Source organism: Haliotis rufescens, unplaced genomic scaffold, assembly GCF_023055435.1.
Source record: "Haliotis rufescens isolate VD_foot unplaced genomic scaffold, xgHalRufe1.0.p SCAF_104, whole genome shotgun sequence".
Taxonomy (NCBI): Eukaryota; Metazoa; Mollusca; class Gastropoda; order Lepetellida; family Haliotidae; genus Haliotis; species Haliotis rufescens.
In genome coordinates this window covers 387,761-401,686 of record NW_025963785.1, presented here as the reverse complement: position 1 = coordinate 401,686, position 13,926 = coordinate 387,761, and the positions used below count along the sequence as shown (strand labels likewise).

At 38.6% G+C, this 13,926-nt stretch overlaps 1 protein-coding gene across 1 annotated transcript; it reads right to left on the bottom strand.

Moving 5' to 3' along the window:
- Nucleotides 1-7,900, bottom strand: LOC124131738 (T-box transcription factor TBX6-like). Its single transcript, XM_046495209.2, has 6 exons — nt 7,046-7,900; nt 4,946-5,100; nt 2,120-2,235; nt 1,429-1,575; nt 1,212-1,273; nt 1-718 (listed from the first exon to the last, which is right to left on the bottom strand). The coding sequence occupies exons 1-6, from the start codon at nt 7,711-7,713 to the stop codon at nt 1-3; spliced, it is 1,866 nt and encodes a 621-aa protein (XP_046351165.2). The 5' UTR covers nt 7,714-7,900.
- Between the last annotated feature and the right edge of the window lie 6,026 nt (nt 7,901-13,926).

The following is a 13,926-nucleotide window of genomic DNA, read 5'->3' as shown; positions in this document are numbered from 1 at the left end:
TTAATAATATGAGCTTTCTGGGACAGGAATATGGTAAGGCGACGCTTCCGTTTTCAAGGGCGCTAAGTCGGCATAGTTGCTGTGTTGGGCGGGAAGTGCATAGTTTATCTCCCCTGATTTATAGGACGCCATGTCTCTGTCTTCGTATAAAGCTACATTATTTGAAGTGTGACGTTCCTCATCGTCCAAGCGGAAATCGTGTCTGGCTCTAGAATGGGAAGGCATGTCGTCAGGATCATTCACGCGCCTTCTCTTGGCCGGGTTGATGGGGTTGATGTCGTTGTCGTGGTCCCCTGATGGAGTGTCCAGAGACTGCAGGAGCGCTGGCCCCGGGTACATGGAGTGCCCGCTTTCAAGGCCGTTCAGGACGTAGGAGTTGGGTATATACCTATTACCACTGTCGTTCTTTGCACAGGAGTCGTTATGTTGAAGGAATCCTTGGGGTTGATATTCTGGCTGAGCACTGTTGCTATCACGGTACTGATAAACACTGTAGTCGGGAATGTGCTGATTTCTACCGTAAACGACAGGGGGCGCTACGGGGTAGGACTGCCCACTGTACGAGGAATATGGTCGTTGGGAGCTGCTTCCGTATGAGGTTGGGGGCTGTCCCACCATGTATCCGAGGGGGTATGGCATGGATGGATGTTCTTTGGTGATGTAAGAATCTCTTGCAGGGGGCGATGGCGTCCTTTCGGTAGATCGGAACATGGCCGAGCTGGAAATGAAGCAAATAAATTTTATTAGTAAAATTATATGCCACAACTAAACATATATGTACAAGATGACATTGGACCAACGATACATAGTTTATAAGACCTGGCACCAGTCCCTAAATTGATTATAACAAGTCATGCTGTTGCACCTATATTTTGAAAAAGTATACCCTTCCTTATAACTAGTATCACCCCTAGACATATGCGTATATGGATGACAACTAGTCATGCTGTTGCAAATTTATTTTGAAAAAGTATACCCATCCTAATAACCGTTGTCACCCCTAGACATATGGATATATTGATGGCAATACGTATAAGCATGGGGATATGTAATTATATCGGATAAGGAAATGTGGAGGTTATGCGAGGTATATAAGGGGTTTTTTTCATAAAGGATAAACAAGGTATTACAGTTCTGATGTCAATGCGTCATAATTTGTATCACTTTGGGTAAAACTCAGAACTTCAGAGTGTATCCATGGCAACAATTACCTGTCATAGTTGTCCCGGAATCCCTTTGCAAACGGATTGTGGTCAATCTTTAGTTGAGTTATCTGTTGAAATATAATAACCGATTAGTACACATGAAGGACACGTTAAAGATTTCCTAAATAATAATTCTTACAATAATCTAAGGTTCGGATTCTGATAATTATAATAAGAAAATAATTGTCTTACAATATTTCAATTACAAATGAGATAGACTTACGTCGGTGTTCTGGTAGGCAGTAACGGAGATAAACTGAGTTTCCGGGAAACTGTGTGTCAGCAACGTTTTCTGTTCTCCGGGGGCGCATGCGCCTACTTCGATGACGTGAAGACGAGGCTGGTACTTGTGCATGGAGTTTAACACAATCTGTAAACATGGATCACATAAGTCAAAATACAACGAGAATAAAAGTGTAAACAATGTGATGAACAGGTGGTTGAATTAATACAAACAGAACCATGTATTGTATATTGCAGTGAATATGCATTAATTTCAACGGATTTTTTTAAAGAGGTGCGGCGGTAGGATAGCCTAGTAATTGAAGCCTTAGCTCGCCACGTCGAAAGCCAGGGTTCGATTCCATTCATAGGTACAGTATGTGAAGCCTATTTCTGGTATCTCGCGCCGTGATTTTGCAGGGATATTTCCGAAAGCGGCGTAAAACCACATTCACTCACTTAAACCATGTATTCTGCCATAATGACTAAACATTTCCCCGTACAATGATGTATTATATATCACTGAAAATAAGATTTGCATTTATTCAAAGCACGTTAATGATCAAATATTCTAGCAAGAAAATCAGAATATAGGTATCTGTCAAATTGTTGTAATGTTTTGTTTCTTCAGATGCTCTATGTTCTGTAAATAAAAATATGTTTACAACACTTCCACCAAAGACAATACTTACGTGTGATTGGTCCGTATTTTTGTTATTAGTCAGCTTAAGTTTCCCGAACACGATGTCCTGTTTCATCCAATGGGAGCCTCTGTTAGGAGAGTCGGGGTGAAGGTACACGCGGCCGGCTGGAGGGGAAATAATCTACGTTACACATTTGAAAAAATGTATAATTGCTTGAAATACAAACACTTACAATAAATAATTAAACAGTATTTAGTGACTGGTCATTTATTTTATGAGGGGATGTGCATAAAAAGTGTTGAAATGTATTGAGGGCATGAAAAAAAATATCACAAAAAATGGAAGGGAGTCACCACTCCTAACAAAGTTCTGAACATTCTCAGACGAAGCACCTGCTGACTTTGTTGATAACACATTCGTTAGGGCAGGAACACTCAAGCTTGGAGTGACGTATATACAGCGCGAGTTACCTAGCAACAATGGAAATGAATTGCCAACCGCACAGAACTATACTTAAAAACTTGTGTATAATGTCTGTCGCCATTTTCGCGAGTGTTTCTAAGCATATTGAATGTCACAATGTCTTAAAATGCATTCTATCACCAATAAAATCTCAGTTTATGCACATTTCACATTGAGCAGTAACTTTCACAATGAACTACGCTGTTTTCATGTCGGCACTATGTTAGCTTTCAGAAGCGTATCATTTACTTGTGTCGTCACAGCAGTAGAATGTTATTTGTTCGGCATTAACTATGGCAACGTATTAGCGCCACACTGTAGAATAATATTATCTATGTAGATGATACATATGTTTTGGAAAAATAAGGAAAAGGCCAAATGAAAGTAAACAACCAACGTGCTTCCAAACATTTAATTAAATTAACAGTAATTAAATACATGTAATCACCTTTATTTGAAATATAAAAGTTCGTATAAACAAGAAACTAACCAGGGTCTCAACTTCATAAGACAGTATCACTGTATGGGTAACCTTGACATTATGATATCACATACATAGATGAATTTATTTTTTTTAGAATGTGGCACTAATACGCTTCCATAATTATCGCAGTACAACAGCAGCGGTAAAACCCCGCTCTATTTGATGTGTCCTGGTCCAGTCAGTTATAATAATTAGTGCGCTAATAACAAAAGCATCAACTGCAGCCCAATCGTTATTAATTTCAAATATAGTTCTGATCTCACAACGTCAAACAAATCTACTCCACGGCACCGTCAGAGCTAGATGCAAATAGAGCCTACGTTACGAGGCTATATTACATCACTCTCCTAATTAGCTCATCACGGTAGTATTAATCATTATCGGACAATTGTTACGTAGCGTCGAGAGACAGTAAGGTTATGCAAATCCACGTCTCCTTAATACGTCCGTCTATTCGAAGGTGTGGGTAGCTGGTAACTCCTGAAGGAAACCTTCAACAGTTTGGTCAGCCACGCGCATTAATTAGGCTACCTCTGTACAGAATAATTAGACCAGACCTTCAAAAATATCAGAGATCAAGTCTTCATTCAGACAACTGAACTTAAGGTTACATATTCCTATATTATTCCTCATATATCCATGTTGTACTCACTAGGAACTATTACAGAATATATCCGTGGTATACTTTTGGCAGCAGGTGCGCTCGGAGGGTTAATGTCACATGTTCAGAAGGGTTAATAGAAGTGATAATTGGCGGTAAGTGACCTGCAGATTGAACCGAAGTATAGTTAAGGAATATTGCTGTTCGACTGACTAATCCCCTCCAGTGGACAATGGGTACTTGGTGGAAGCATGACGAACGTCAGATAACCTTCATTATTCCGACTCTAATTGACGATCATTTCTGGGAAGACCAATGCCCACTGCCTATCATCTTTTGTTCAATGTGTAAACAACATGGCCGACATATTGTCGTCTGCCAAAACATTCACTGCGGGGTTCCTCCTGCATGGTCGTCAGATGTTTTGGCAGACGATATGTCGATTCAGAAATGGTCTCAAGGTACGATAAACATTAGAACTTAAACTTTTGTTACATGGCGGTAGGTGGACTAAATTAGTCAAAGGCAGCATCCCGGCGGTAACCACCCCCCGAGACCTCTTACTGCGACCCCTGCCAAACTGCGAACACTTACCAGACAGCGTAGCTAGCCAGCTAATAACAAAAAAATACTATTCACCCTGGGACTAATAATAGTTTATGGGATTGTCTGGACATGTATCCCTCGACGGAGGCTGTTTTTTGTTGTGGTGGGGTCACTGTATTTTTGTTAGCCGCGAGTTGTGTACGAAGAAGAAACGTTACATGGTACTCTACGTTTACATGTGATAGTAACATCTGAATCGTTGTCGACACGATGCCATAGATATCTTTTTATGAAATTTGAGCCCTATTTTATTACCTTATTTACCCTTCAACAAAATAATAACTGTGGTTGGCATAAACGTAAAATATGGGTCACTGTATTTTTGTTAGCCGCGAGTTGTGTACGAAGAAGAAACGTTACATGTTACTCTACGTTTACATGTGATAGTAACATCTGAATCGTTGTCGACACGATGCCATAGATATCTTTTTTTATGAAATTTGAGCCCTATTTTATTACCTTATTTACCCTTCAACAAAATAATAACTGTGGTTGGCATAAACGTAAAATATGTTTTTCCAAAAAAAACATGTTTCAAGCCTGTCTGAAATTTAGACGGTAGGATGGGAAATTTTGATATTCAATATATATGTAAACGTTAACAAATTTGCCGGTTTCAAAAACATTATGCCGAAAAAATTAAGTTAAAATAGATATAACGTATTGTTCTTATTGCATTTGAATTGAATGCAATAATAATATTTCATGAGACAGAACTTACTTGTTGGTAGTTGTTCTGCTTGTCCACACGCCACCCAGCGGCCGTTTTGGAACTTCCAGTGGTTGGGATCGGCGAGGATCATGTCGACGAAGACGTTATACTGCTTAGAGGGGTCAAGGCCGGCCAGACTGTATTGAAGAGTCGGGAACATTCGCCTGCAGAGCACAGATTACAATATTGCTTTTTATTAAGGCTCCGACAACAGATTGTTTAAAAACAATCAAATAATATTGAAGCGAAACTTATGCCCCAAAAGTAGTTCGTCCCTGTAGAAATATTGAAAATCGTCCATAATTTGTGTAGGAATGTTCAAAACGGCGAATTGTATTTAGTTACAACAACGAAAATTGATTGTTGTAATAGTCAAACAGTTCTTGTGGCAATTTAAATCATCCTTAAACCGAAAAAGTCCACATATTGATCAAAAACATAAGAAGAGCTTGTGACTGCTTACCCTAGACATTTTTTATAAGAATTTGGTTGTTTGAACATATTTTACGAGTATTCGGAAGCGATTATTGGAAAATGACCAATTTCAAATACAAATATAAATTGATAGTTTGATTAGAAATGTAACAATCCAACAGTTAATTGACATCAAGGTCGTGCGCTCACACCTCCTTTAATCCTTGAACAAACAGCACCTTGAGAAAACAGTGCCGCCAATTTAAGCAAGTTCAGCTCCCGACGAAACCAATTAAACCATCTTTTATCTTAATTACGACAGGTGATATGTTTGTTTAAGGCACACGACAAAGAAGTTTTCGGCCAGGTATCTTAATTGTCTGTCAACAGATAGATTGGCATCGTCTTGCACCTCTCTAAAATCGTGTATAAACATTGAGACGCAATAGATGATAGTAATAACATTCAATCAGCTTGGTGAAGGATGAAATATACCATCGTTAATAACAAACAACTTTGATGATTTGCTGAGAGTAAACGATTTTTTACGTCAAAACCTAAATTATTTGTACTTTTGCGCAAAAGTATCAATGAGGAGTTAAATTCATTATAACAAACAAAAGTTGAAATATACATGTAGTAAGTGTCATGTAGAACTTTCATGAACAATAAACAGTCCATTTTCAAGTGAAAAGACGCATGATTTTATAACCTAAATATTTGTCATTAAGTTTAAACAATCCCAATTTTAATCAAATGAAACGGTGAAGACAGTTCTTGGATATACCCGGTGGTGGAGTAGGGCGATTAACTTTGTTTTCACAATAATTAATAAACATTTCCAAAGACAACTGTAATGATATAGCGCTTTCTCTGTCGGTGAATCAGACGAAATTCTCTAATCGGTTGTTTTCACGACAATTTATGGCCAAATAGTTCTCCGTATGTACCTGCTTGTGTCTTTGTAATGAATCGGTACCAATAAAACCAATTCCCTTGTTTCTTTCCTCGTTAATGACTTTTTGACAGAACATTCCTATGATTATGGAAGGGGTTTTTTCGCTTTTATTTACAAAATATATGTTTTACGTTAATGTACATTCAGAAAGTAGTTTCTGAATTGCTAAATCAGAAACTAAACTTGAAACTAAAATACTTTAATGCGGCAACAATTCGATTGTTTCACATAACATGTTTCGATGTGAACTAGTTTTAACTGTTTGATTCTAATAGCATTTGTTTGTTTTTGTCGAAAGTAGGGACATTTTCAGTGACAAAAATAGCCCTAACAAAGCCCTAACAAATTTTAAAACATCATTTTCACAGGTAAAAAATGGTATAGATGATAAAAATAATTATCACACTATGCGCTATTCATCGAGCTATTGTGATATCACACAACAAGAAACTAATAAAAAATCCCATCTAAGTAAGCAAGAGAACAATATATATATACTTGTATATTTATATTTAGTCCATGCGGTAAAATATGTATTTTCTTCTTACCATTAGGACAATTTTACATTAAATTTCTTCTTTCGAAATACCCGTAAATATATATATTTGAAATAGAAAAAAGGTAGTGAAAGTGCAAAGAAGGCTTAAGTTCAAAGAACATAATTATACACCGAACAATTTCTGATTTTTCTGATTGAAATTAATCGTATTTCGGAATAAGTATGTGTGTTCATTTACCTTCCCTGCTTCGTGATGATCATCTCCGTGGTATGCGTGTTGAACTTGAGCCACAACTCTCGGTTACACAGGTACACGCACGCCTTGCCAGACTGTCCTCCGTGGGTGGGGTCAATCAGGGTGGGAGACTCAGGGACAGGGAGCTCTTGAGGTGGAGAATCCACCCTTGAATAAAGCCCCTCACTTTCCACGGTGGAAGAGTAGGGCTGGTGGTAGGGTTTCATGTACGGGTAGCGTCCCTGAAGGCTGTCGGAAGGATGGTAGGGAGCCATGGAATCTCGAGAAGAATCATGGTCGTAGTGGGACTGAGGGTGGTCATAAGCGGGTTGAGGAATATCAAAGTGGGGTGGACCCGCTGGGGAGTGGTCGTAGTGGGCCGGCTGGAGGGATGTGTAGTTGGTGGCGGAATTTGGGGGTGAGTAGCCGTCTGTGTCCTGACTTTCCGAGTTGTCATCCCTGCTTGCAGAGTCTGGACTCTGGTGTCCGTAGGTGCCCTGCTGCCTCTGGGTACTTCCCTGACTACAGTAGAAGGACTTGAGGCCCTCCAGAGCCGTGAACGTGCCACCACTGACGTCGTTGTAATACGGCTTTTCTCTCCTTGTTTCAGCACAGGGTGCAAAGTCTGACGAATTTGTCACCTCGCAAGATACAGGTTCTGTGCGAAGCATCTCTGTCACTTTGGCTAGTGGAATAAACAATAAGTTGTTGAAGTGCGGATGGGTTGAAACACGCGTTTGCTCCTGTTCAAGTCTTTCTCACCTTGTTCCGAGTGATGTGATCAACAGTGACGATCAGTTCAAGTGGCTTTTCATCAGACCGGCATGAGACTTTAAACCTCCTTACTTCAATGTACTGACAAATTAGACATGTAAGCTCAGTTTATGAACAATGCCAAGAAAGATCACTGTAAAAGCGCCCTGCCTCTGTGCCCGATTAACGCGTTCTGATTGGTCGCCTGCCCGATGACGCAATGCAAGCGCTTGGATGTCAGGTGACTGACAGCGAGAAACAACCGTTCATCGGTGACAGGTGATCGGTTGAACTGATCTTGGGAAATGACAAAATGATTTTTGTTCAGTGGCCATGCCAGTGGCATCAATCTTGGATGTTTTCTTTGAGAAGAATTTTACCCCCCACCCCCCCCCAAAAAAATATGTAATTTCAATATTAAATAATATGTTGGCTTCTAAAAATCGAGGAAGAAAAATATGTACAACGTAAAATACATGCTTTACACGCGGCCAGGTGCGAATGCGCCAGCAATGTTTATAAGCATCATTGTGATTGATGTCCGACATACATGGTCTAGATTCAAGAAGCGTATAATCGGCGCAAGAGTTTCAGCTGGGTGTAATTGGGCCTTCGCAAAAGTTACAGAACACACCAATACAGACAGAATTACACGTTCTGATTTAAACGCATCGCATGATCCCGCTAATATTTTAATTCGCTAAAAAAAAATCAATAAATGATTACATTATTGTAAAGTTGAGCGAGCTCCTCATTTTTCTATAACACGAAGTATCATACAAAATACATTATGAAGTCTCAGCAATGTTGAAAAGTTACCGAGGTTTTTAAATAAAACCCTTTTGCATCTTATGATGAGCATAAACACTCGTGTGTCAATAACTGAATGTGAGTATACATGTACTTTGTCATCCCTGCCAATCCGTATAAGGACGAAAAGACATCGACAAGGAAGGCACATCGACCCTCAATACAGAAACACATCTAAAATGCATAGTTGATTTTGACCCTTACGTAACAAATGACTGGCAGCTTACGTCCAGGTATGACAACGTGAATGAGGATTCAAACATTATTGTAATGTCTCAAGCCTTCAGACCTCACTACCACATACCAATTTCTTTGTTTTCTGTCAGTTCGCTGAATAATATTTCCCTCCACTACACGTTTTCATAGTGTGTCAGTTTACTACATGTGCCTGTAGTATATAACACTGCATATCAATAGTGCTGTATGTGCGGCATAAACTGTTGTTATGTTACTATTAGGCTTAAGTTCACCAGCCTGTCATCCAACATGCACAAACACACCAGTCAGTGTAACGTACGCCGATAGCGATGTTTACAACAACAGCTATATAGTCCAGGCACCTTAAGTTTGAACACTGTGAAACATACCCTGATAGAAATATCTAAACCATAGCTATATACTGCAGGCACCTTAAGTTTGAACACTGTGTAACATACCCTGAAAGAGATATCTAAACCATAGCTATATACTGCAGGCACCTTAAGTTTGAATACTGTGTAACATACCATGATAGAGATATCTAAACCATAGCTATATACTGCAGGTACCGTACGTTTGAACACTGTGTGACATACCCTGATAGAGATATCTAAACCATAGCTATATACTGCAGGCACCTTACGTTTGAACACTGTGTAACATACCCTGACAGAAATATCTAAACCATAGCTATATACTGCAGGCACCTTAAGTTTGAACATTGTGTGACATACCCTGAAAGAGATATCTAAACCATAGCTATATACTGCAGGCACCTTAAGTCTGAACATTGTGTGACATACCCTGATAGAGATATCTAAACCATAGCTATATACTGCAGGCACCTTAAGTTTGAACACTGTGTAACATACCCTGATAGAGATATCTAAACCATAGCTATATACTGCAGGCACCTTAAGTTTGAACACTGTGTAACATACCCTGTATAGAGATATCTAAACCATAGCTATATACTGCAGGCACCTTAAGTTTGAACACTGTGTAACATACCCTGATAGAGATATCTAAACCATAGCTATATACTGCAGGCACCTTAAGTTTGAACACTGTGTAACATACCCTGATGGAGATATCTAAACCATAGCTATATACTGCAGGCACCTTAAGTTTGAACACTGTGTAACATACCCTGTATAGAGATATCTAAACCATAGCTATATACTGCAGGCACCTTAAGTTTGAACACTGTGTAACATACCCTGATAGAGATATCTAAACCATAGCTATATACTGCAGGCACCTTAAGTTTGAACACTGTGTAACATACCCTGATAGAAATATCTAAACCATAGCTATATACTGCAGGCAGCTTAAGTTTGAACACTGTGTAACATACCCTGATAGAGATATCTAAACCATAGCTATATACTGCAGGCACCTTAAGTTTGAACACTGTGTGACATACCCTGATAGAGATATTTAAACCATAGCTATATACTGCAGGCACCTTAAGTCTGAACACTGTGTAACATACCCTGACAGAAATATCTAAACCATAGCTATATACTGCAGGCACCTTAAGTTTGAACACTGTGTAACATACCCTGATAGAGATATCTAAACCATAGCTATATACTGTAGGCACCTTAAGTTTCAATACTGTAGGATATCAAATAATGTTGGTGGCTGTATGACCCTGTGTTGATAGTGAACAGCTAGGAGACTTTTCACAATATTTGAGCTCATACTCCAAGTGGGATCACAAGATAGAAGCGACAAAACCCTTTCCATATTCGTAAGAAATCTCTGCCAAAAGCAGAGTCGATTGTACAATTCCGACCATATCATGAGCAAGCGTCCATGAATCACCATCAAATAGTGATGGAACCAGGTGTTCGGGAAAAGTTTGGGTGACTGTGAAACCAGTGCCTGACACTGTTGATGCGACTGCGACTGCGATGCTGTGCAAAACTATGTCCCGTTCATGTTGAACTTATTCTGAGAACCACCGAACATAATGCCATTAATACGAATATTGTTGACGATATTGATCACACTAGTAACACTTCTAACAACGGGATTCCTAAACACCCCAAAATCACCATCATAATGTGAATACACTGCCACTAAGCTTACCTGAAGATAATATCAATGCTACTGACAGTTGTTAAATAATTTGCACTTTCTTATTCTGAATGTGTGCGGAATAATGAAACAATAAGAACGCCCAGAATTCATGGATCTACTTGAGAACAACTTTATCATAGGTTTCCAAGCAGCTAAAAAGATGTATTTGATGCATACATATTGATGGCCTTTCTGTTTAACATAGGAGTAGCGCTTTGAGAAGAACAAGAGCTATCGCAGAAAAATATGCACAGCATGCACATACCTTGAGGAATATGTATAAGTATTTTCTGGATCAAAATGTCAAATGCGCTATTTGACATTAAGCAAGGTCTTTATTTTGGAGTTGTGTACATTCCACCAGAAAGTTCAAAATATTACACCTATATTACACACTGTCTCTTTGAGTTATTGTGCTGTATTGATGGTCGATTTCAACTCTAAAACAAGACATCTGTGTGTCTATTGAACCACAGAAAAACATGTCCTTGAAGAGTTGGATATAGATATAATTGATTTGAGATTTGAAATATAGAAATAATTCAGGTGCAAAATCAATAGAATTATGCTCGAATTTGGACTTATTTCCTTGCAACGGTCGTATTGGACAAGATACTCTGGGAAGACTACTTTTCTTGACAAGAGTATTATCGACTATGTAATCTCATCGACATCACTCATGTCATACATGCGTGTGGAGATGTTATTTTGTCACTGAGAATCTTTATGCATAGGTCTAAACATGAAAGAGACGAGGCGGTTTCACTTGTCTCCTTTATTTCTAGTTTTGGTGGATAAATCAGTGGAGAGCATATTGTTTTGCTCGGCTCTAGCAATATTCCAGCTATATCACGGCGGGGGACACCAGAAATGGACTACACACAGTGTACCCATGTGGGGGAATCGAACCTTGGTCTTCGGCGTGACGAGCGAACACTTTAATCACCAGGCTACCCCACCGCGCCCGTAAATCAGTAAATGGGAATTGGATATTTGATGGTTATTAAACGATATCAGATAATCGATGCATATCCTGAAGCTTACGTTAAACTTCTTGGCCAAATTACATTGTCGTGATTTTTCCAATCCTCGCATGAATTCCGATTCCTATGCAAAAAGCAACAGATCAGCAAGACGGGGAGCACTATTGGTGCCCGTGGGGCTGCCTACGTCTTAGTCCTAAATGTTATGTACAGATGTCATGTACGAGGAAGTCCAGCATTTCACATACCGTTTTCTCAGTGAACTCCAGATGGCATTTGCTTTTATTTCTCCACAAATTGTCCCGAACCTCTTGAGATAGATATGTAACTATATCTATGGGTACCACGGTTTTTTTTATAAATGCCCCATATATCATTGAATTAAGTTTTCCCTGGAGTTGGTCACGTTGGATAGTAGAGTACAAAGTTGAAAAATCAGATGTTTTGATAGAATTTTATTTGGTACTTCCCCGAGACTGCAAAATATAAAGGAAATCCTTTGAGGTTTTGAGAATCCTCATGAAATTAATTCTACTTGTCTCAAATACTTTCTGCTGCGATATAAAACGCATCGAGGCTTAGAACTAATTTCTCAGCAGCCTACTGTTGACGGAGCTCATGTTCATGGAAAAGACAGACAGTTTATTCAGTAACTTAGGCATCAAGGCCCATAGTACAAAGCAGATTGGATCTTAACATTTGTCATGTGATGTACATGATACGATTTTTATCAAGTTACACATTGCTCATCTTAAAGACATGTTTTAAGAATACAGAAACAGCATGGATCATATCAGGATTTTCAGAGTTTAGCAGATTAATGATTAACTGACGATAAAAATACCTTGCAACATGGGGAGAAATGTATACCTTAAATGGGGATACGTTTCACATATAAGTAAGACATGGTATTCATCCTCTACTTCTCCAGATGAACAGTTTGTACAAATAGAGTTCACAATATCACCGTCTTTGGACATTTGACATACATTTACATTAAAATTGTGCAATGATATGAGTATCTATCAGGCATCACTCTAAGTAACTTAATCTAATACTTAAATACCCTTAATTGGCTGGCTACAAAAATATTACTACGGCCTGTTTCACCAAGGATTGCCTTGTTTGAGGCAAACTTACCAACACCTAGAAAACATTTGAAATATGAAGTGTGAACTTTTTCAATTGCAGCGTAATACTTAGCACCCCTTACTTCAAAACCTATTTTTCCTGAATAAATTATAAAGAGGCATGATGGCTTTCGACGCCTGAACAACCAATTGCTTACATGCCATAGACCATGACAATCTAGAAGAACACATAAGACCTAAATATTTATAGTAAGTGACTACACTCAAGGCAGACGAACCAAGAAACCATTTTTCATGTTTTGCAACAATACCACCTTTTCTGAAAACTACAACATTGGTTTTATTCAGATTTAAATTTACCGGTACTTCAAGGCTCCATTTTGAACAGTAACTCTGTAACACATTTAACTGTTTTTGCAAGCTATTTACAGAATAGGAAAAGAAACAACATCATCAGCAAAGAGAAGGAGCATAATGTCCATTATTTCTTTTGTTACAAATATCCCATGTTGGCAACTATTTTGCAGATCTACAGCAAGTTCATTTATGAAAAATATAAACAACAACGGACTTAAAACACAACCTTGTCGTACACCCCAGGATGTTGTAAAGCAGTCCGTACGTTCATTATTGATCTTTATACATGCGCTGACTGATGCATACATGGTTTTTTTAAGAGTACAGACATTTTACCATGACATCCCTTAGTAATAAGTAAATACATCAATTTTGTCCTATCAACAGAGTCAAAAGCTTTTTTAAAGTCAACAAATACACAATAAAAGCCACCTCTGTTTTTGCACAAATACTAAGAACAAAGAGCTTGTAAAAAACAAATTATTAAAAGTAGAGTAGTTTGGTCGGAACCCTGCTTGAGACTCGGACAGTAAATCATTTACTTCCATCCATATTCTCAAACGTTTTTCTATGATTGACGTGAAGATTTGTCCCATAACATTTA

Coding starts and splice junctions, on each gene's coding strand:
- LOC124131738 (XM_046495209.2), bottom strand. CDS start 7,713: ATGCTTCGCACAGAACCTGTATCTTGCGAGGTGACAAATTCGTCAGAC. Junction 1,576..2,119: donor AAAATACGGACCAATCACAC/GTAAGTATTGTC, acceptor CCATGTTTACAG/ATTGTGTTAAACTCCATGCA. Junction 1,274..1,428: donor CTGCCTACCAGAACACCGAC/GTAAGTCTATCT, acceptor ATATTTCAACAG/ATAACTCAACTAAAGATTGA.